General features: G+C 39.6%; 1 protein-coding gene and 1 long non-coding RNA gene across 13 annotated transcripts in view; one reads left to right on the forward strand and one right to left on the reverse strand.

The window, feature by feature from the left end:
• The window catches only part of FRMD3 (FERM domain containing 3), a 416,578-nt gene extending 394,344 nt beyond the window's left edge, over positions 1-22,234 (forward strand). For 9 of the 12 annotated variants that reach the window (XM_060409135.1, XM_060409137.1, XM_060409136.1 and 6 more), the window contains one exon: positions 16,930-20,560. In XM_060409135.1, coding sequence (XP_060265118.1) covers positions 16,930-17,525 — 596 coding nt within the window. In that variant the 3' untranslated portion in view covers positions 17,526-20,560. Of the gene's footprint in view, positions 1-16,929; positions 20,561-22,011 lie in introns of those variants that run through there. The other 3 variants (XM_004004117.5, XM_060409134.1, XM_012117693.4) reach the window with 1 other exon arrangement.
• The window catches only part of LOC105607182 (uncharacterized), a 36,713-nt gene continuing 31,194 nt past the window's right edge, over positions 17,751-23,269 (reverse strand). Inside the window, exon 3 of the long non-coding RNA XR_006058941.2 lies at positions 17,751-23,193. This is a non-coding gene — a long non-coding RNA (uncharacterized LOC105607182). The remainder of the gene's footprint in view (positions 23,194-23,269) is intronic.

A 23,269-nucleotide genomic window follows, 5' to 3' on the forward strand; every position in this document is an offset into this window, starting at 1 on the left:
AAAAGCATCAATTCTTTGGCACTCAGCCTTCTTCACAGTCCAACTCTCACATCCATACATGACCACAGGAAAAACCATAGCCTTGACTAGACGGACCTTAGTTGGCAAAGTAATGTCTCTGCTTTTGAATATGCTATCTAGGTTGGTCATAACTTTTCTTCCAAGGAGTAAGCGCCTTTTAATTTCATGGCTGCAGTCACCATCTGCAGTGATTTTGGAGCCCCCCAAAATAAAGTCTGACACTGTTTCCCATCTATTTCCCATGAAGTGATGGGACCAGATGCCGTGATCTTCATTTTCTGAATGTTGAGCTTTAAGCCAACTTTTTCACTCTCCTCTTTCACTTTCATCAAGAGGCTTTTTAGTTCCTCTTCACTTTCTGCCATAAGGGTGGTATCATCTGCATATCTGAGGTTATTGAGATTTCTCCCGGCAATCTTGATTCCAGCTTGTGTTTCTTCCAGTCCAGCGTTTCTCATGATGGACTCTGCATATAAGTTAAATAAGCAGGGTGACAATATACAGCCTTGATGCACTCCTTTTCCTATTTGGAACCAGTCTGTTGTTCCATGTCCAGTTCTAACTGTTGCTTCCTGACCTGCATACAGATTTCTCAAGAGGCAGGTTAGGTGGTCTGGTATTCCCATCTCTTTCAGAATTTTCCACAGTTGATTGTGATCCACACAGTCAAAGGCTTTGGCATAGTCAATCTCCTTACTAGTAATTAATCTAGTCAGACTTCCTATTTCTTGTTTCAGTCTTGGTATTTTGCATGTTTCTGAGAATTTTTCCATTTTTCTAGGTTGTCCAGTTTGTTGACATATATCAATATTTCTTCATAGTAGCCTTTTATGATTCTTTTTATTTATGTGGTATCAGTTTCAGTGTTTCTTTTTTTCATTTATAATTTTGTTAATTTGGGTCCTCTATCTTTTTTCCCTTGGTTATCCAGCAAAATTTTTGTCGATTCTGTTCATCTTTTCAAAGAACTAACTCTTAACTTGGTTAATTTTTCCTATTTTCCTGTGCTCTATTTTATTTCTGCTCTAATCGTTAGTTTTTACTTTCTACTATTAATATTGTGCTCAGTTTGACCACCTTTTCCTAGTTCCTTAACCCACAGAGTTAGGTTTTTTAAAATCAGTATTACTTCTTCTTTTCTAATTTGGATTCCTTTCATTTTTCCTCTTCTGATTGCCATGGCTAGGAATTCCAAAACTATGTTGAATAAAAGTGGCTAGAGTAGACATCCTTGTCTTTTTTTAAAAGATATTTTTCTTAATTTTAGTTGTATGTTTTAACACCAAAGCATTTGTACTGGAGTATAACTGAATAACAATGTTATGACAGTTTCAGGAGAACAGCGAAGGAACATAGCCATACCAAAACATGTATCCATTTTCCCCCAAGCCCCGCCCCCATCCAGGCAGGCACATAATCCTTATCTTGATCTTGATCTTAGGGGAAATGATTACTTTTCATTGTTGAGTGTGATGTTGGCTATAGGTTTGTCATATATGATCTTTATTATGTTGAGTTATGTTCCCTCTGTTAGTCTTTGCCCTGCTTCATTTTTGTACTCCAAGGCCAAATTTGCCTGTTATTCCACGTATCTCTGGACTTCCTACTTTTGCATTCCAGTCCCCTATAATGAAAAGGACATCTTTTTCCCCACTGGTCATAGTAAACACCCTCTTCCAACAACACAAGAGAAGACTCTATATATGGACATCATCAGATGATCAATACCAAAATCAGATTGATTATATTCTTTGCAGCCAAAAGTGGAGAAGTTCTATAGCGTCAGCAGAAACAAGACTGGGAGCTGACTGTGGCTCAGATCACGAACTCTGTATTGCCAAATTCAGACTTAAATTGAAGAAAGTAGGGAAAACCACTAGACCATTCAGGTATGATTTAAATCAAATCCCTTATGATTATTATACAATGGAAGAGACAAACAGATTCAAGGGGTTAGATCTGATAGACAGAGTGCCTGAAGACCTATGGACAGAGGTTCGTGATATTATACAGGAGGCAGGGATCAAGACCATCCCCAAGAAAAAGAAGTGTAAAAGGCAAAATGGTTGTCTGAGGAAGCCTTACAAATAGCTGAGAAAAGAAGAGAAGTGAAAGGCAAAGGAGAAAAGGAAAGATATACCCATTTCAATGCAGAGTTCCAAAGACTAGCAAGGAGAGATAAGAAAGCCTTCCTCAGTGATCAGTGCAAAAAAATAGAGGAAAACAATAGAATGGGAAAGACTAGAGATCTCTCCAAGAAAATTAGAGATACCAAGGGAATATTTCATGCAAAGATGGGCACAATAAAGGACAGAAATGTTATGGACCTAACAGAAGCAGAAGATATTAAGAAGAGGTGGCAACACTTCACAGAAGAACTATACAAAAAAGATCTTCATGACTCAGATAACCATGATGGTGTGATCACTCACCTAGAGCCAGACGTCCTGGAATGTGAAGTCAAGTGAGCCTTAGAAAGCATCACTATGAACAAGGCTAGTGGAGGTGATAGAATTCCAGCTGAGCTCTTTCAAATCCTACAAGATGATGCTGTGAAAGTGCTGCACTCAATATGCCAGCATGTTTTGAAAACTCAACAGTAGCCACAGGACTGAAAAAGGTCAGTTTTCATTCCAATCCCAAAGATAGGCAATGCCAAAGAATGCTCAAACTACTGCACAACTGCACTGATCTCACACGCTAGCAAAGTAATGCTCAAAATTCTCTAAGCCAGGCTTCAACAGTACATGAACCGTGAACTTCCAGATGTTCAAGCTGGTTTTAGAAAAGGCAGAGGAACCAGAGATCAAATTGCCAACATCTTTTGGATCATGGAAAAAGCAAGAGAGTTCCAGAAAATCATGTACTTCTGCTTTATTGACTATACCAAAGCCTTTGACTGTGTGGATCACAACACACTGGAAAATTCTTCAGAAGATGGGACTACCAGACCACCTGACCTGCCTCCTGAGAAATCTGTATGCAGGTCAAGAAGCAACAGTGAGAACTGGACATGGAACAACAGACTGGTTCCAAATCAGGAAAGGAGTATGTCAAGGCTGTATTGTTATTGTCACCCTGCTTATTTAACTTGTATGCAGAGTACATCATGCAAAATGCTGGGCTGGATGAAGCACAAGCTGGAATCAAGACTGCCTAGAGAATTATCAATAACCTCAGATATGCAGATGATACCACACTTTTGGCAGAAAGCAAAGAAGAACTAAAGAGCCTCTTGATGAAAGTGAAAGAGGAGAGTGAAAAAGTTGGCTTAAAGCTCAACATTCATGAAACTAAGATCATGGCATCTGGTCCCATTACTTCATGGCAAATAGATGTGGAAACAATGGAAACAGTGACTTTATTTTGGGGGCTCCAAAATCACTGCAGATGGTGGCTGCAGCCATGAAATTAAAAGACTGCTTTCTCCTTGAAAGAAAAGTTATGACCTACCCAAACAGCATATTAAAAAGCAGAGACATTACTTTACCAACAAAGCTCTGTCTAGTCAAAGCTATGGTTTTTCCTGTAGTCATGTGTGAATGTGAGGGTTGAACTATAAAGAAAGCTGAGCACTAAAGAATTGATGCTTTTGAACTGTGTATTGGAGAAGACTCTTGAGAGTCCCTTGGACTGCAAAGAGATCCAACCAGTCCATCCTAAAGGAAATCAGTCCTGAATATTCATTGGAAGGACTGATGCTGATGCTGAAACTCCAATACTTTGGCCACCTGATGTGAAGAACTGACTCACTGGAAAAGACCCTGATGCTGGGAAGGATTGAAGGCGAGAGGAGAAGGGGACAACAGAGGATGAGATGGTTGGATGGCATCACTGACTCTAGGGACATGAGTTTGAGCAGGCTCCAGTAGTTGGTGATGACAAAGAAGCCTGGTGTGCTGCAGTCCATGGGGTCACAAAGAGTTGGACACAACTGAGTGAGTGACCTGATGTTCCCTCTATGCCTACTTTCTGGAGAGGTTTGTTTTTTTTTAATCATAAATCGGTGTTGAATTTTATTAAAAGTTTTTCTGCATCTATTGAGAAGACCATATGGTTTTTATTCTTCAGTTTGTTGACATATTTATATCACACTAATTGACTTGTAGATACTGAAAAATCTTTGCATCCCTGGGATAAATCTCACTTGACCATGTGTATGATCCTTTTAATGTATTGATAGATTCAGTTTGCTGGCATTTTGTCAAAGACTTTTGTGTCCATGTTCATCAATCATATTGACCTTTGCAATTTTCTCTGCATATTCTCTTTGATTTGGGTGTCAGGGTATAGTGGCCTTAGAGATAGAGGCCTTCCTCTAAAATGTTTTTGGAATGTTTCAGAAAGACGGGTGTTAACTCTTCAAGTGTTCAACAGAATTCACCTGTGAAACCAAATGGTTCTGGACTTGTGGGAGTTTTAAAATCACAGTTTCAATTTTAGTACTTATAGTTGGTCTGTTTATATTTTCTATTTTTTCTTGATTCAGTCTTGGGAAGATTGTAACTTTCTAAGATCTGATCCATTCTTCCAAGTTGTCCGTTTTATTGGCATATAGTTGCTTGTAGTAGTCTTGCTTGTAGTAGTCTCCTGATCCTTTGTATTTCTGTAGTGTCCTTTTTTATTTTATTGATTTGAGCCCTCTCCCTTTCTCTTGATGAATCTGGCTAAAGATTTATCAATTTAAAAAAAACCAGCTTTTAGTTCCATTGATCTTTTTCTATTATTTTGTCTCTATTTTTGCTGTGATATTTATGATTTCTTCCCTTCTGCTAATTTGTAGTTTTGTTTCTTTCCCTAGTTGCTTTGGGTATAAGATTAGGTTGCTTTTTGACATGTTTCTTGTCTCCTGAAGTAAGATTGTTATTATAAACTTCCCTCTTATAACTAATTTTGTTGCTCCCCAAAGGTTTTCGATCATGGTGCTTTTGTTTTCATTTGCCTCTAGGTATTTATTTATTTCTCTTTGATTTCTTCAGTGATCCACTGCTTCTTTAAGAGCATATTGTTTAGCCTCCACATGTTTATATGTTTCACAGTTTTTTTACTTGTAGGTGACTTCTAGTTTCATTGCATTTTGCTCAGAAAAGATGCTTGATATGATTTGAGTTTTTTAAAATTTACCAAGGCTTACCTTGTGGCCCAGCATGTAGTCAATCCTGGATAATATTCCACGTGCACTTGAGAAGAATGTGATTTCTGCTACTTTTGAATGGAGTGCTCTATAAATATCAATTAAGATAATCTGTTCTAATGTGTCGTTTAAGGCCTGTGTTTCCTTATTGATTTTCTGGATGATTTGTCCATTGATGAGAATGGGGTGTAAAAAGTTAACCACCTGTAAAAGAATGAAACTAGAACACTTTCTAACACCATACATAAAAAAACTCAAAATGGATTAAAGATCTAAATATAAGACCAGAAACTATAAAACTCCTAGAGGAAAACATAGGCAGAACACTCTTTGACATAAATTACAGCAAGATCCTCTATGACCCACCTCCCAGAGTAATGGAAATAAAAGCAAAAATAAACAAATGGGACCTAATTAAACTTAAAAGCTTTTGCACAACAAAGGAAACTATAAGCAAGGTGAAAAGACACCCTTCTGAATGGGAGAAAATAATAGCAAACGAAGCAACTGACAAAGAATTAATCTCAAAAATATACAAGCAGCTCAGGCAGCTCAATTACAGAAAAATAAACAACCCAATCAAAAAATAGGCCAAAGAACTAAACAGGCATTTCTCCAAAGAAGACATATAGATGGCTAACAAACACATGAAAAGATGCTCAACATCATTCATTATCAGAGAAATGCAAATCAAAACCACAATGAGGTACCATCTCAGGCCGACCAGAATGACTGCTATCCAAAAGTCTACAAACAAACAATGCTGGAGAGGGTGTGGAGAAAAGGGAACCCTCTTATGCTGTTGGTGGGAATGCAAACTAGTACAGCCACTATGGAGAACAGTGTGGAGATTCCTTTAAAAACTGGAAATAGAACTGCCATATGACCCAACAATCCCACTGCTGGGCATAGACACTGAGGAAACCAGAATTGAAAGAGACACATGTACCCCAATGTTCATCACAGCACTGTTTACAATAGCTAGGACAAGGAAGCAACCTAGATGTCCATCAGCAGACGAATGGATAAGAAAGCTGTGGTAGATATACACAATGGAATGTTACTCAGCTATTTAAAAAATGCATTTGAATCAGTTCTAATGAGGTGGATGAAACTGGAGCCTATTATACAGAGTGAAGTAAGCCAGAAAGAAAAACACCAATACAGTATACTGATGCATATATATGGAATTTAGAAAGATGGTAATGATGACCCTATATTCAAGACAGCAAAAGAGACACAGATGTAAACAATAGACTTTTGAACTCTGTGGGAGAAGGCAAGGGTGGGATGATTTGAGAGAACAGCATTGAAACATGCATATTACCATATGTGGAATAGATCACCAGTCCAAGTTCAATGCATGAAACAGGGCACTTAAAGCTGGTGCACAGGGACAACCCTGAGAGATGGATGGGGAGGGAGGTGGGGGGGGGGGGGGTTCAGGATGAGGGACACATGTACACCCATGGCTGATTCATGTCAGTGTATGGCAAAAACCAGTACAATATTGTAAAGTAATTAGCCTCTAATTAAAATAATTGTTTCAAAAAGTCCCTCACTCTTACTGTGTTACTGTCAATTTCTCCTTTTATAGTTGTCAGTATTTGCCTTATATTCAGGTGCTCCTATGCTGGGTGCATATATATTTATAATTGTTGTATATTCTTCTTAGATTCATCCCTTGATGACTATATAGTGTCCTTCTTTGTCTCTTGTAACAATCTTTAAAGTCTATTTTTTCTGATATGAGTATTGCTACTCCAGCTTTCTTTTGATTTCCATTTGCATGGGATACACCTTTTTCTATCCCCTCAGTCTTTGTGTGTCCCCAGATCTCAAGTGCATCTCTTATAGACAACATAAATATGGGTCTTATTTTTGTGTCCCTTCAGTCAGCCTGTGTCTTTTGATTGGGGCATTTAATCTATTTACATTTAAGGTAATTAGCAATATATATATTCTTATTGCCATTTTCTTAATTGTTTTGGATTTGTTTTGTTTAGGTCTTTTTCTTGCCTTCCACTCTTGTTGTCTTGTGATTTGATTTCTAACTTTAGTGTTGTGTTGGGTTCCTTTTTCTTTTTTGTGTGTTTGTAACTATCATGGATTTTTGGTTTGTGGTTACCATGAGGTTTTGATATAGCATTTTCTATATAAACAATATTAAGTTGTTGGTCTTAATTTTATATGAATTTCTATATCCTGCATTTGTACTCTCTTCTCATAATTGCCAGTTTGGATATCACATTTTTGTGCAGATGATTTCTTGCCTCCACTCATAAACATGAGTTTCACTGGTGAGCTTTTCCATTAGTAATTTTCTTGTTTCTCATAGTGGCCTTTCCTTTTCACTTAGAGAAGTTCCTTTAGCATTTGCTGCACAACTGGTCTAGTGGTGTTGAATTCTTTTTGTTTTTGCTAGCTTTGGATTTCTCTGCTGAATCTGAATGAGAGCCTTGCTGGGTAGAGTATTCTTGGTTGTAGGTTCTTCCCTTTCTTCACTGTAAATATATCATGCCACTCTCACTACCTGCAGAGCTTCTGCAAAGAAATCATCTGATAACCTTATGGGAATTCCCCTGTAGGTTATGTTACTTTTCCCTTGTTGTTTCAATATATTTTTCTTTAATTTTTGTCAGATTGATTACTGTGTATCTTAGCATGTCCTTCCTTGCATTTATCCTACCTGGGACTCTCTGTGCTTCCTGGACTTGGGTGACTATTTCCTTTCCATTGTTAGGGAAGTTTTCAGCTCTTATCTATTCCTATATTTAGTGTTGTCTCAGAAGTCTCTCAGACTGTCTTCATTTCTTTTTTTTTTTTCTTTATCCTTTGTCCTGCCACAGTGATTTCCACCATCCTGTCTTCCAGCTCACTTACCTGTTCTTCTGCCTCAGTTGTTCTGCTATTGATTCCTTCCAGTGTATTTTTCATTTCAGTTATTTTACTGTTTATCTCTTTGTTTTTTAGCTCTTCTAGGTCTTTGTTAAACATTTCTTTCATCTCCTTGATCTGTACCTCCATTCTTTTTTGTAATCTTAGATCATCTTTGCTATCATTATTCTGAATTCTTTTTCAGGTGGATTGCCTATCTCCACTTCACTTAGTTGCTGTTCTGGGGTTTTGTCTTGTTCCTTCAACTGGGACATATTCTTCTGCAGTCTTATTTTGTCTAACTTTATGTGATTGAAATTTCCATCATGCAGGCTGCAGAACTGTAGCTCTTGCTTCTGCTTTTTGCACTCTGGTGGATGAGACTAAGAGTTTTTTGCAGGCTTTATGATGTGTGGACTCCTTTCCACTATTGGGTGGAGCTGTGTCTTGTCTCTCTGGTGGGCAGGGCCATGCTCAGGATGATTTTCAGCAGCCTGCTGATTCGTGGGGCTGTGTTTCCATCCTGTTGTTGTTTGGCCTGAGGCATCCTAGCACTGGATCCTCCAAGCTGTTGAATGGGGCTGGGTCTCGGGGTGGAAATGGTGGCCTTTAGGAAGGCTCACAACCAACGAGTATTCCCCAGACGTGCCACTATCTTTGTCCCCACAGTGAGCCACAGGCACTCCCCACCTCTGCAGGAGACCCCCTAGTACTAGTAGTTGAGTCTGGCTCAGTCTCTTATGAGGTCTCTGCTATTTTTCCTGGGTACCTGTGTACACGGGACTTTTGTAAGCCCTCCAAGAATGAAGTTTTTGTTTGCCTCAGTCCTTTGACATCCCCATTGGTCTTCAAATCCAGATTCTCTAAAGGCATTCTCCTGCTGCTGCGGGAACCCCAGGCTGGGAAGCTTGACATGAGGCTCAGGACTTTCACTCTTGTGGGAGTATTTCTGTAGTCAAATTATTTTCCAGTTTGTGGGCCACTCATGTGGCAGGTATGGAATTTGATTATACTGTGACTGCACTTCTCCTAGTGTCTCATTGCCTCTGTCTTCAGATGTAGGGTATATTTTTTGGTATGCTCCAACATTTTTTGTGTTTTCTCCATGGTTGTTCAGACGTTAGTTGTGATTTGGGTGTTTCTGTTAAGAGGTGAGCTCCGTCCTTCTATTCTTCCATCTTGTTGGTCAGGTTCCTGTTAGGTTTTGATTTATGTAACTGGGTGTACCAGTGGTGGGCACATAAATATTTACAACTATTGTATCTTCTTAATATATTGACTACTTTATCATTACCTTCTTGGTCTATCCCTACCATTTTTAGGTTACAGTCTACTTTGTCTGATATAAGTATTGCTACTCCTGCTTTTTTTGGTTGCCATTTCCTTGAAATATCTTTTTCCATCCCTTTTCTCTCAGTCTATGTGTCTTTATGGGAAAGTGAGTCTCTTGTAAACAGTATATCATTGGGTCTTATTTTTTAATTCACCATTGTAGATCTTTCGATTGGATAATGCAATCCACTTATCTGTACTAAAAAGATCTTCATGACCCGGATAATCACGATGGTGTGATCACTCATCTAGAGCCAGACATCCTGGAATGTGAAGTCAAGTGGGCCTTAGAAAGCATCATTATGAACAAAGCTAGTGGAGGTGATGGCATTCCAGTTGAGCTATTTCAAATCCTGAAAGATGATGCTGTGAAAGTGCTACACTCAATATGCCAGCAAATTTGGAAAACTCAGCAGTGGCCACAGGACTGGAAAAGGTCAGTTTTCATTCCAATCCCAAAGAAAGGCAATGCCAAAGAATGCTCAAACTACCGCACAATTGCACTCATCTCACATGCTAGTAAAGTAATGCTCAAAATTCTCCAAGCCAGGCTTCAGCAATACGTGAACCGTGAACTCCCTGATGTTCAAGCTGGATTTAGAAAAGGCAGAGGAACCAGAGATCAAATTGCCAACATCCGCTGGATCATGGAAAAAGCAAGAGAGTTCCAGAAAAACATCTATTTCTTCTTTATTGACTATGCCAAAGCCTTTGACTGTGTAGATCACAATTAACTGTGGAAAATTCTGAAAGAGATGGGAATACCAGACCAGCTGACCTGCCTCTTGAGAAATCTGTATGCAGGTCAGGAAGCAACAGGTAGAACTGGACATGGAACAGACTGGTTCCAAATAGGAAAAGGAGTACATCAAGGCTGTATATTGTCACCCTGCTTATTTAACCTATATGCAGAGTCCATCATGAGAAACACTGGACTGGAAGAAACACAAGGTGGAATCAAGATTGCTGGAGAAATCTCAATAACCTCAGATATGCAGATGACACCACCCTTATGGCAGAAAGTGAAGAGGAGCTAAAATGCCTCTTGATGAAAGTGAAAGAGGTGACTGAAAAAGTTGGCTTAAAGCTCAACATTCAGAAAACAAAGATCATGGCATCTGGTCCCATCACTTTATGGCAAATAGATGGGGAAACAGTGGAAACAGTGTCAGACTTTATTTTGGGGGGCTCCAAAATCACTGCAGATGGTGACTGCAGCCATGAAATTAAAAGATGCTTACTCCTTGGAAGAAAAGTTATGATCAACCTAGATAGCATATTCAAAAGCAGAGACATTACTTTGCCAACTAAGGTCCGTCTAGTCAAGGCTATGGTTTTCCAGTAGTCATGTATGGATATGAGAGTTGGACTGTGAAGAAGGCTGAGCACCGAAGAATTGATGCTTTTGAACTGTGGTGTTGGAGAAGACTCTTGAGAGTCCCTTGGACTGCAAGGAGATCCAACCAGTCCATTCTGAAGATCAGTCCTGGGTGTTCTTTGGAAGGAATGATGCTAAAGCTGAAACTCCAGTACTTTGGCCTCCTCATGTGAAGAGTTGACTCATTGGAAAAGACTCTGATGTTGGGAGGGATTGAGGGCAGGAGGAGAAGGGGATGACAGAGGATGAGATAGCTGAATGGCATCACTGACTCGATGGACATGAATCTGAGTGAATTCTGGGAGTTGGTGATGGACAGGGAGGCCTGGCATGCTGCGATTCATGGGGTCACAAAGAGTCGGACACGATGAGTGACTGAACTGAACTGATTGTGAAAATGGGAGACTTACTATTGCCATTTTGTTAACTTATTGCCTGGCTGTTTTGTAAATTCATTGTTCCTTATTTCTTACCCTGCTATCTTTTTCTTATCTTGATGTTTTGTGATATCAGTATGCTTTGACTTCTTTATCATGTTCCCTTTGTAATTACTGCAGGTTTTCCCCTGTGTGGTTACTGTGAAGCTTACATAAAAATATCTTAAAATTGTAACACTCTAGTTTAAGCTAAAAACTTCAATATAGTTCCCAAGCTTCACACTTTTACTTCTCCTCTTCCTCACATTTTAGCTTACTGGCTTTACAGTTTGCTTATTTTTATATTGTATAACTAATAAAATTATTATAGTTATGGTTATTTTTGCTACATTTGTTTAAGTTGTAAACTAGATTTGTAAGTGAATTATGTACCAGCATTATCATATTACACAATCTAACTTGGACTATGTTTCTACCATTACCAGTGAGTTTTACACTGCCATCTTATTTTTTATGATGGTAATTAGCATCCTGTTCCCTCCACTCAACAGACTCCCTTTAACATTTCTTGTAAAGCATATCTAATGGTGATGAATTCCCTCAATTTTTGTTTCGGAAAGCTTCTGAAGAACAGCTTCACCAGTAGTATTTTTGGTTCAGTTTCTTTCTTTCAATATTTTGAATATGTCAACCCATTCTCTTCTGGCCTGAAAAGTTTGTTGAAAAATCTGCATCTTTGGGAGCTCCCTTGTATTATTGTTTTTGTCTTGTTGGTTTTAAAGTTCTTTTTCTTTGACTCTTGACAATTTAATTGTAATATGTGTCAGTATACTACTTTTCAGTTCAACCTTTCTAGGATTCCTTTGTTCTCTTGTATCTTGAGGTCTCCTTCTCTTCCCATGTTTGGGAAGTCTTCAACCATTAGTGGTTTAAATATATTTTCTGTCCTTTTCCTCTTCCGTTTCTGGAATTCCTGTAATATGAATACTGTTTCTTTTCATTGTGTCCTGTAAGTCCTATAGGCTGGCTTCACTTTCATTCTTTTTTCTAGTTGCTTCTCTGATAGAATAATTTCAAATGGCCTATCTTCTGGGTCACTGATTCTTCTTTTGAAAATCTCTATTGATTTCAGTTATTTTTCAGCTGTAGGATCTCTGGTTTTTTTAATGTTTTCTATTTCTTTGTTGAACTTCTCATTTTGTTCATTCATTGCTTTCCCAATTTTGTTTAAGTGTTGTGTATTCCTGTAATTCACAAAACTTCTTTAAGAGCATTATTCTGAATTATTTGTTCAAAGATCTCCATTTCTTTAGGGCTATTAGTGCCTTTTTAGTTTCCTTTAGTGTTGTCATATTTACTTGATTTTTCATGATCCTTGATTCCTTACATTGATATATGTGCATCTGAGTAAGTGACCTCTTCTCCTAGACTTTACAGATTCACTTTGGATTCATTAGTCAGCTCAGTTTGGGTTTCTGGTATCTTCTGGTAACATCCTTGGGCAAATGAGACCTGCTATTAGACTCTATTATGGCACTAGGCAACTGTTAAAGCTCTGAGGCTGTCTATGGTGGGGGCAGGGGACGGCAGGTGGGGATTGCCACTGGCTGGTAACAGTTGGACAGAATTGCTGGCTTGGTTGCATGCCCAAGTGAGGCTGTACTATTGGTTCTGTTGTCTGGATTCTCTGATCAGGACTAGGGACTAAATACAGTAGTAAATGGGCTATGGATTAACTCCCCTATCCTGGTAGGGCAGCAGAATGGGACCCAGGGCCTATATGACTCATTGTTTGGGGAATGTTGCAAGCAGGGCTGCTAGATAGGTTACATAGGTTTCTGTGCCCTGGTAAGGCTCCCTTGTCAGATGGACTAAAGGCTATATTCAGCAATGAATGGGTTAAGAATTCGTTTCCCTGACTAAGCTAATTTAGGCATAGTGGTAAAAGTAGCTCCAAGGCCACCAAGGCTGTCATCATCAGTCAAGCTGACCCAGGCCCTAAGTTCTACAGCAAACTTGCTTTGCTCTAAAAGTAATGAGATTTGCCTACCTATTTCTCAGCTCCATTGTTGCTGGGTAATGTAGTTTCCAGGTATTCTTACCAGCCTTCCTGTCAGATGGAGCTAATAACTCAGCTCCTCCCTGGGCTGGACTGGGAGGGCCCATTTTAGGTAACTTCCAAATTTCCCCAAACAGGCTTTCTCCTTGGAAGAGGTTGGGATCTAGAATCCACAGTGGGTGGAGCTATGACTCAGTTCTTTTGCCTGGATGTGAATAGACCAGACTCCAGGGCTCTCCTAACTCTCCTCTGAGGACTGAAATCAGGCAGTCCTGCACCCTACTGAGTTCCCTGGTCAGATGCATCACCAACTTGGTTCTGCAGATGAGCAAAGCCACTGGTTGGGACTAGTACTTGGCTCTGCAGGTATGAATTTGGTCGGCCAAGATCTGAGTGCTAACTGTTGGAAGTCCCTTCCTGCCCCCTTCTCCCTCATAGATTCCTAGTGGTTGAGCCCTACTGAGTCCCCAGTGATACTAGGGGATTAAATCCACAATAAGGGCTCCTATAAAGGGACCCACAATGCCGGGGAAGTAGCTGGATGTAACCCCAAGCTCTCTTGTCCCACTGAGGCGATCTCTCAGTTGGAATGATGTGCCTGCTTCGGGAAGAGGCAATGTGGTCAACACAGCTATTCCTCTTACCCTTCGAATGCAGGCTATCTTGGTCTCTGGTGCAGGAGGGTACTTCAGCCTCACTTCCATGTTTTAAGATTTTCTCCATTGGTGTCTCATTCATGAATGGTTTTTAGTTGCTGTTCTTGTGAGGTGGAGTGAAGTTCAGTTCAGGAGTGAAGTTAGGAACAACCAGTGTTGGCATCTTGGTGATGTAATTTCCTGCACATCTTGGAGAGAGGGAAATCCTGAAATGTACCCATTAAAAGCAGGCTTGCATATGTCCATGGTCAATAGCTCAGTTGTTAACCCCATGGAACCTGCCTGCCAGGCTCCTCTGTCCATGCAATTTTCCAGGCAAAAATACTGTAGTGGGTTGCCATTTCCTCCTCCAGGGAATCTTCCCAACCTAGGACTGAACCCACACCTCATGTTATCTCCTGCACTGGCAAGCAGATTTTTTTACCACTGCACCACCTGGGAAGCCCAAAAGCAGGCTTACAGTTACCTAATGTACTTGGCTCCCAACTTGGTATTATACTGTAGATCCATCTTGGGAACATTTCTTTGATTGTTCCTTCCCCACTAAGAACCCAGTACTCAAAATCAGAAGAGCTGGCCTTAGGCCTGATAGTAGGTAACAGGATTTCCCATTGATAAAACAAAAGGTTGAGAAATACCTCTTCCCCAATAAATTTTAAGAAATAACATTCATTCCTTTTGACCAAGTAATTTTCCTTGCAGACATCCATCAAATGAACTGAAACAAAACAGGAGAAATGTAAATAAGAGGCTGTATATGTAATGATAGCTCACGGAATTTTTTTTCACTACTGCAAAGCAGTCTAAATGTTTTGTTGTTCAGTCGTGTCCAACTCTTTGCAACCCCATGGACTGCAGCACGCCAGGCTTCCCTGTCCTTCACCATGTCCTGGAGCTTGCTCAAACTCATGTCCACTCAGTTGGCAATGCCATCCAACCATCTCATCCTCTATCATCCCCTTTTCTTCCTGCCTTCAATTTTTCCCAGCATCAGGGTCTTTTCCAATGAGCCAGCTCTTCACATCAGGTAGCCAGAGTACTGGAGCTTCAGCTTCAGCATCAGTCCTTCCAATGAATATTCAGGATTGATTTCCTTTAGGAAGGACTGGTTTGAGCTCCTTGCATACCAAGGGACTCTCAAGAGTCTTCTCCATCACCACATTTCAAAAGCATCAATTCTTCAGCAGTCAGCTTTCTTTACGGCCCAGATCTCACACCCATACATGACTACTGGAAAAAGCATAGCTTTGGCTTGATGGACATTTGTTGGCAAAGCTTTTTAATATGCTGTCTAGGTTTGTCATAGCTTTTCTTCCAAGAACAAGCATCTTTTAATTTCATGGCTGCAATCACCATCTGCAGTGATTTGGGAGCCCAAAAAAATAAAGTCAGCCACTGTTTCCACTGTTGCCCTATCTATTTGTCATGAAGTGATGGGACTGGATGCCATGATCTTTGTTTTCTGAATGTTGAGTTTTAAGCCAGGTTTTTCACTCTCCTCTTTCACCTTCATCAAGAGGCTCTTTAGTTTCTCTTCACTTTCTGCCATAAGGGTGGTATCATCTGCATATCTGAGGTTATTGATATTTCTCCTGGCAATCTTGATTGTAACTATTATTGGGCAACTATTAATATTAACAGTTCATATTAACTATTAATAGTTAACAATATTAATTAATCAAATTCAGTTCAGTTCAGTCACTCAGTCGTGTCTGATTCTTTGCAACCCCATGAATTTGCAGCACGCCAGGCCTCCCTGTCCATCACCAACTCCTGGAGTTCACTCAAACTCACATCCATCGAGTTGATGATGCCATCCAGCCATCTCATCCTCTGTCGTCCCCTTCTCCTCCTGCCCCCAATCCCTCCCAACATCAGAGTCTTTTCCAATGAGTCAACTCTTCGCATGAGGAGGCCAAAGTACTGGAGTTTCAGCTTTAGCATCATTCCTTCCAAAGAACACCCAGGACTGATATCCTTTAGAATGGACTGGTTGGATCTCCTTGCAGTCCAAGGGACTCTCAAGAGTCTTCTCCAACACCACAGTTCAAAATCAACAATTCTTCGGCACTCAGCTTTCTTCACAGTCCAACGCTCACATCCATACATGACTACTGGAAAAACCATAGCCTTGACTAGATGGACCTTTGTTGGCAAAGTAATGTCTCTGCTTTTCAATATGCTATCTAGGTTGGTCATAACTTTCCTTCCAAGGAGTAAGCGTCTTTTAATTTCATGGCTGAAATCACCATCTGCAGTGATTTTGGAGCCCCCAAAAATAAAGTCTGACACTGTTTCCACTGTTTCCCCATCTATTTGCCATGAAGTGATGGGACCAGATGCCGTGATCTTCCGTTTTCTGAATGTTGAGCTTTAAGCCAACTTTTTCACTCTCCTCTTTCACTTTCATCAAGAGGCTTTTTAGTTCCTCTTCACTTTCTGCCATAAGGGTGGTGTCATCTGCATATCTGAGGTTACTGATTAATCATATTAGGCAACTATTATTGTATTAACTAAATAGAATATTTGGCAACCATTACAAATACCAGTAGGAGTTTATGTCAACATAGGAAATGTCTAAAGGAGCAAGATGTAAATTTGTTCATACAAATATGATTGCAATTACATGAAATGAGAAACCACAAAATTGTGCCAAAAATGAAGACAAAAAATACATAACATAATAAAAGATGCTATTCGATAGTAGACTCTCTAATTTTACTACAGTACTGTACTGAATGACAGTATTGACTTCCAAAAGACAATATTCAAAATTATAATAGTGATTTCTTGTCATTTTGTTCTTGCAAACGTGACCAAAATTGGAGGCTTTTCAGACTATAATTGCACATATAAATGTTATAAATATTGCCAACCATTTGAGGCATTTTAGGTTTTTTTGGTTTAACATGTTGACCTTAAGAATTTATAGTATAGAATCTATTCCTAAAATGACTTTGTTAAAAGTCAGGATTCTACAGAACAATTTCTGGATTCCCTCTCATTCAGTAATTAGTTTGGGTTTGTTTCCATTACATATCTTTGTGCAAAAAGAAAACCTGAAATTTAAAATTAAGAAAAATGTCTCTTTACAGGTGTTCCATTGCCCAAAGAAGATATTTCTGCCCCCTTGATCTCCAGCTCACCAGTGAAGGAATCCCACGAATATGAAGAGCCATCAAGTGAAGAGGAAGATAAAATAAAAGAAGAACCCTTGACAATCTCTGAACTGGCATACAACCCAAGTGCCAGCCTACTCCCTACCCCGGTTGATGATGATGAGATTGACATGCTCTTTGACTGTCCATCTAGGCTGGAGTTGGAAAGAGAAGACACAGATTCATTCGAGGAACTGGAAGCAGATGAAAATGCCTTTTTAATGGCAGAAGAAGAGGAGATGAAGGAGGCTCGCCAAGCTTTGTCATGGAGCTATGACATTCTGAGTGGCACTATTCGGGTGAACCCACTGGTCAAGAGTTTTTCCCGGCTCCTTGTGGTGGGCCTGGGCCTGCTGCTCTTTGTATTTCCCCTGCTCCTCCTCCTTTTGGAGTCAGGTATTGATCTCTCCTTCTTATGTGAAATCCGCCAGACGCCAGAGTTTGAGCAGTTTCACTATGAATACTACTGTCCTCTCAAGGAGTGGGTGGCTGGCAAAGTCAACCTCATACTTTACATGTTGGGTTGCTCATAAAGCTCATTTCTCATATGACTAAGGGCTATATTCAATACTAGTGATTTGGTTTTTTTTTTTTTTTCCAGCAAATGCCTGGTTCTGAATGGTCATGGGACCATCAATAGGTATTCTTACTCATAACTGATTATTCACAGCTTTAAGTTAGCTTTCCATAATTCACTGCAAGTAAGTTTAAATCAAATACAGTTATTTTAGTTATAGGTCAGGAAGATGACCTCTAAATAACCAAAAACATGTTTATTTTTTATTATAGACATACTCTTTATCTATTATAATACATTGAGCTGAATTAGACTCTTTTTTTTTTAATAGCACCATTACAGGCTATAAGGTTCAGAATCAGAATTTTAGTAAAAACCCAAGGGAAAGTTTTTTGAATATAATCCTTAGAACAATGTCCTCTAACCAATGCCTATACAACTAAATTTATGCTGGGCTTTTGTTTTTGTTTTTTTAAAAATATTTTTATGTGTTCAAAATATTTTGGTAAATTTTTAGCAAAAAAAAAAAAAAAGGAGCTTCCTGGAGTTATTTAAGTGTACAGATTGTAAGACTAATGCACAAAGGATATGTCAGGAATTTTTAATGTCTTGGCACTGGTTTGTTTTTTAAAATATTTTTGGCTGAACAATCACATAATTGTTATTATCCGCATATGAGATAGAAAAATAGGTAGAAAAACACTGTAGAAAATAAGCTCCTGAAACGGATGATGGAACTGGAGGAAGTAGAAATGGAGAGCACCAAGAGGACACAGGGTGGTCCATTTTTCAAAATATTTGGACAAGATGACTTGTTACTTTCATTTGCATTCTGTCCAGATATGTTAGCTGAGGCAATGGAATGTTTTTAAAAGAAAGTAAAATTTTTAAAGGAAAATAGTTAAAGGAGATGCTAGTTAATTGTGTATTATTGTACATTAACCCAAGAGTGGAAGCAAATGGGAACTGGAAAAATGGCAAGTAGCCAATGAGTTCTGATGAGACTGATAGGCAAGTGGTGGCAGACAAATGATTTATGAAAGTGATGGTGATGCAAGGTACTGGATGCTGTAAAGAACAGTAAACTCTCTGTCCAAGTGGACATGAATATGTCTAAGTGGATCTAAATAAAAGTGGAGAAACTTGAAGGCACATTTTTTTATCCCTCATGCCATTCATTGAGATTCTGTGGAAGAAACTTTAAAAGAATTCTATACGTGTGTGAAGGAGAGAGCAAGAGAGTCAGAAGGAATGTGAGGAGAATGATCTTGGCTTTTTACCATTTCAGCTTGGATGAAGTAGTGAAATGACCCCATAACTAGATAGTAAGTGGGACAAATGCTCTCGTAACCTTCCTTCATGCCACTGAATCCATGACAGAAAGAAAGGCTCTGAAGCCTTCCACGCAGAGTACATACCAACACTATGAAAGAAGAGAGTACAGTACAGAGCTTAGGGCACAGAGCATAGTGATTTTTCCATAAAATGTAAATGAAGACATGGAATGTTTTCATGGGATGGGCTACCTATAATCTCTCCTAACTTCAGCTCTACTATTAGTTTAATTTCCAAAATGGCCATTCCAGTCCTACTCATTCATGGAGCCCTGAGTGCTTTATTAGACATTTAATTTTGTAAATAAATTTTTTAAAGTCAGCTCATGAAGACTTCAGTTGAGCAAACTATATTATAATTTGCTATTCAGTTTACAGGGTGGTCTTTCTCATGTGCATTGAGTGACTGATTTTTTATTTTTTTCTGATTTTTCTTTTAAATAAAGATTATTTGATACCTGAAATTTGATACCAATATAGAAATATATTTTCTGTAGGTTATTTGCAAAGTTTGCAAATGATCAGCTTTGAAATTGAAGTGGTTCCCCCCCTTGTTTATGACTTAAAGTCATATCTTCTGACATAAGGATGTGCCAGTAGAGTCTGCAGAAAATTAGTTCCCTCTTCTAATCATGCTTAATCTCGTTTTCTTTGAAGTTCTAACCATAACAAATCATCCAGCCCTTGCCCTTTTACATTAATATTAAATGACATTTTAAATTTATAGAATTAATATATTATGCATCATAAAACATTGAAAAATGCTGACAGGATAAACATCACACATAGTCTAGCCAAGTGGATTTATACTAAGGAGTAATGACTATATAATTTTAACATTTCCAGCTAACATCTCTTAGGCAAAAACTTCACTGTTGAATAGAAATAGTTTTAAGTGAAGGACCTGACAGGATAAGGTCTGCTGAATTTAAACAACGGCTACCAAAAGTAAAACTCAGGTCCTGAAATGCCATTTTGTCAGGACAGATCAGTCTTTTAGAAATACTCGCTTTTCTTAGAACACAGTCACCAGTTGCCTGAATCAAAGAGGAGAAGACTGCTTCCAAAGGTAGAAGATATATAATATAGTAAGATACAGAATTGAAAGCAAGTGTGTGAGTATATGTATATTCCATATTATTGGTATATACGTGTTTATATATGAATATGTGTATATATGTGTGTTTGTATACACACAACTGCTATATGCCCTTCATACACAGATGTTTTTATTTATCCCCAATTGAGGAATTTGTGACATGGTATTATTCATTTTCCCTCTCTGATAACATAGTGGATAAAACCCACAGTCTCAAAGGTTTTAATTTTCCATGAAAACTACTGTGTGTACATTTGTGGTTTTATATACACACACATATGGCAAATACATATACACACACAATCTTTAGTGCTAATGCAAGTTGGATATGAAAAAAATGTAGGTGAAGTATTGTGTATTTCTGTCTGTGCTTGGAACATATTGTAAACTGTTATGTATCTGGAACATATTTTGTGGTTTGTCTAATATAAAGACAACTCTGGGAAGAAGTCAAAATGATTGATTTCACTGAAAAACTAGAGATCTGGGGGCCACGTTACCTATGGTTGGAGCCTTATCTTTGTACAGTGAAATTTGCATTTCTATGTCAACATCCAGATTGTTTTATATGTTAATATGGTGGCAGGAATCCCTAATAAAAATACTCTGGGGAAAAAATGTTTCTGCAATCATTCAGTTTTATTCAAAGTAAAGTTGTATAAATAGCCTGTTGGAAAACACAGAGAGGTACCATCTGGTGCCATGAAATGAGGTCACCCTTGTATGGTGATACTATGAAAAGAATGGCTAATGGATGGGATTAACACTTTGCAGAAGTCACCCATGCTAAAAGGCAAAATATTGAATGCACTGGAAATGCATCCAAATATAGAAGACAGTATAGTTAGTGGCATCAAGATAGAAAAGCACAGGAAAAAAAAACAGAAAAGGGTTTTTTTCTGTGACAGGTAGGTGGGAGGACTTCAGAGTGCTAGCAGTAGGTCCTTACTTCCTGTGCCAAAGAGAGCTACGTCAGACTCGACTCTGCAAGACGTGCCATTAGACGTCTATCGGTTCACAGGCCCTGGAAGAATTTTCCTATCCTACTCCTGTCTTCCCTGCATGTGTGGTCTAAAAGGCCCTCTTGCTTTGGTTTGGCACAAAGCTACTGATTTCACACCTGACAGTTAAATCAGAAGGTGTCAGTTACTCTGAATGGAGTCAAAGGGACTCTCTTTACTACAGGAACACCATAGGTGTCCAGCTGAATTATACCCTAGCTGTGTGGCCTAGTGGGTGTTTTTTTCCAGTTTTATCAAGATACAATTGACTTATACCAGTATATTATTTTAGGTAGGTAATGAATTGATATGTGTATATATTGCAAACTGATTACCACCATAAGTTTAGTCACTGTCCATCACCTCACAAAGTTAATTTGTTTTCCCTTGTGATAGGAACGTTTAAGATTGCCAACTCTCTTAGTAACTTGCAGGTATACAATACAGAATCATAACTAGAATCACCAAGCTGTACATTACATTCCCAGGACTTATTTATCTTATAACTAGAATTTTGTACCTTTTGACCCCCTTCATCCATTTCAGCTATCCAGGGGTTGGGGATGGGTGAAGTCTTTCCTCAGCAGTCCTCAGGGGTCCGAGCACCAGAGCACAGGAAAGAAAAGGAATCTGGTGGTCAGTGTTCAGGCATGAGATGTCAGGAGTCAGTCCCGAATCCACCAGCTCTAGCCAGCACCTGTGTTTGCACTGTGGCTGCCGACTGGGAGGCTCATACAAAATAGCCCCTGGCCACTTGTTCACTGAGCAGTCCAGGCTCCTAAGCCACCCTTACCTCTTGGGAGAAACCTTTTTCCTTATTCGTACATTCCTTGCTCAGCCAATCAAGGCAAAGATCTCCTAACTACAGTACAGCATGGAAGGAGAGTACTGGGGAGAAGCTTCTACCGGGGTTACCTCAGTTGGGATGGTTGTGGTTGATGAACTTGAGACTCTTGGGACCACCTTTCTCTACTAGGTGGAGATAATGTGCTAAAGGACCCTGCTTACTTGTCCTCCTGCTTCTTCTCTCTCTTTCTGTTTCTCTTGGACCTGCTTTGGGGCTTCCAGTCTACCTGCAGTAAACAAACCCAGTGGGACCTGCCCGTGGTGAGCCCACCCAGGACTCAGCTCTCCACGTTCCAGCCTCGGTCTGCAGCGGGGTGGGTAAGTTTGGTTAGCCCCACCCAGTGGGCTCAGCTGTCATCACTTCAGAGAAGATGAAAAAACCTCACTTGGGCCTCAAATCCCAGCTGTGTTCTTCAACTCGTCAATAAAGCTGATTTTAATCCTCTTCTGGCCATTATGTATATTGTCTATGGAGAAGTGGGGTGGGCGCTGGGGAGTGGTTCGGGGTCTCTGTCACCTCCAGTGTTGCAAGCAAGGCAGGAGCAGAGGAGGCTGCTCCTGGCTGAACCTCAAACATCAGACGATGTCTGCCAGGATATGGGCCCTGTCAGCCCTTAAAGTTGGTTGAGGAAACTTGGGATATAAGACAGGATGTCCCCGACAGGCTCCATTCCAAGAGCCCATTTGTAAGTCCAATTTGTTCATAGTTCACAAAGTTAGCCTACGTACCCAACTAACATAATCAGCTATATAGTACTGTACTGTAAGAGACTTATAATACTTTTCACACAAATAATACATTAAAAAAATTAAGCAGATATTTTTAATCTAACAGTCCAGTACCTTGAAGAGTACAGTAGTACAGCACAACAGCTGGCACACAGGGGCTAGCATCAAGGGAAGAGGCAAGAAGGGTTACTGACAGGAGCAGGGAGAGGAGGTGAGAGATGGCAGAGCTGAAGGACCATTAGCAATAGGAGGGCAAGCTGCAATTTCACTCACATCTGACGTTGATGGGACAGATTCTGGTTCCTTGCTGGATTCAATTCTGCCTGTCGTCTTGAAGAAACAATCCAGTGATGGCTGGCTAGTAGCTCTGTTTTACTCATCATAGATGACACAGTAGTGCTGGACTGCATTCTGGATGGCTGCTGCAGCCTTCGTGTACCGTTCTAAGTCCAGGTCCCGTACCTTAAAAACTAACAATGCCTCCTCAAATAAAATCCCCTTGCCATTTCCTGCATCATGAACCTCTTCAGTTCTTCAGTTATTTCTTCCTCTTGTCTCTCTTCATCCTTTCTCTGGGCCTCCAATTCCTGGTGTCTCTTGCCAGTACCAGCTATATCACCACTGCTTTTATGCTTGCTTCCGAACATCCTGGACTTTATATAAAGATACTGTACTCTGTAAAGCACACAAAAATACAACCACTTTAGAGGATGCGTGCATATGACAATGTACGCAAGACACATGAACTTAC

This window comes from Ovis aries, chromosome 2 (assembly GCF_016772045.2).
Source record: "Ovis aries strain OAR_USU_Benz2616 breed Rambouillet chromosome 2, ARS-UI_Ramb_v3.0, whole genome shotgun sequence".
Taxonomy (NCBI): Eukaryota; Metazoa; Chordata; class Mammalia; order Artiodactyla; family Bovidae; genus Ovis; species Ovis aries.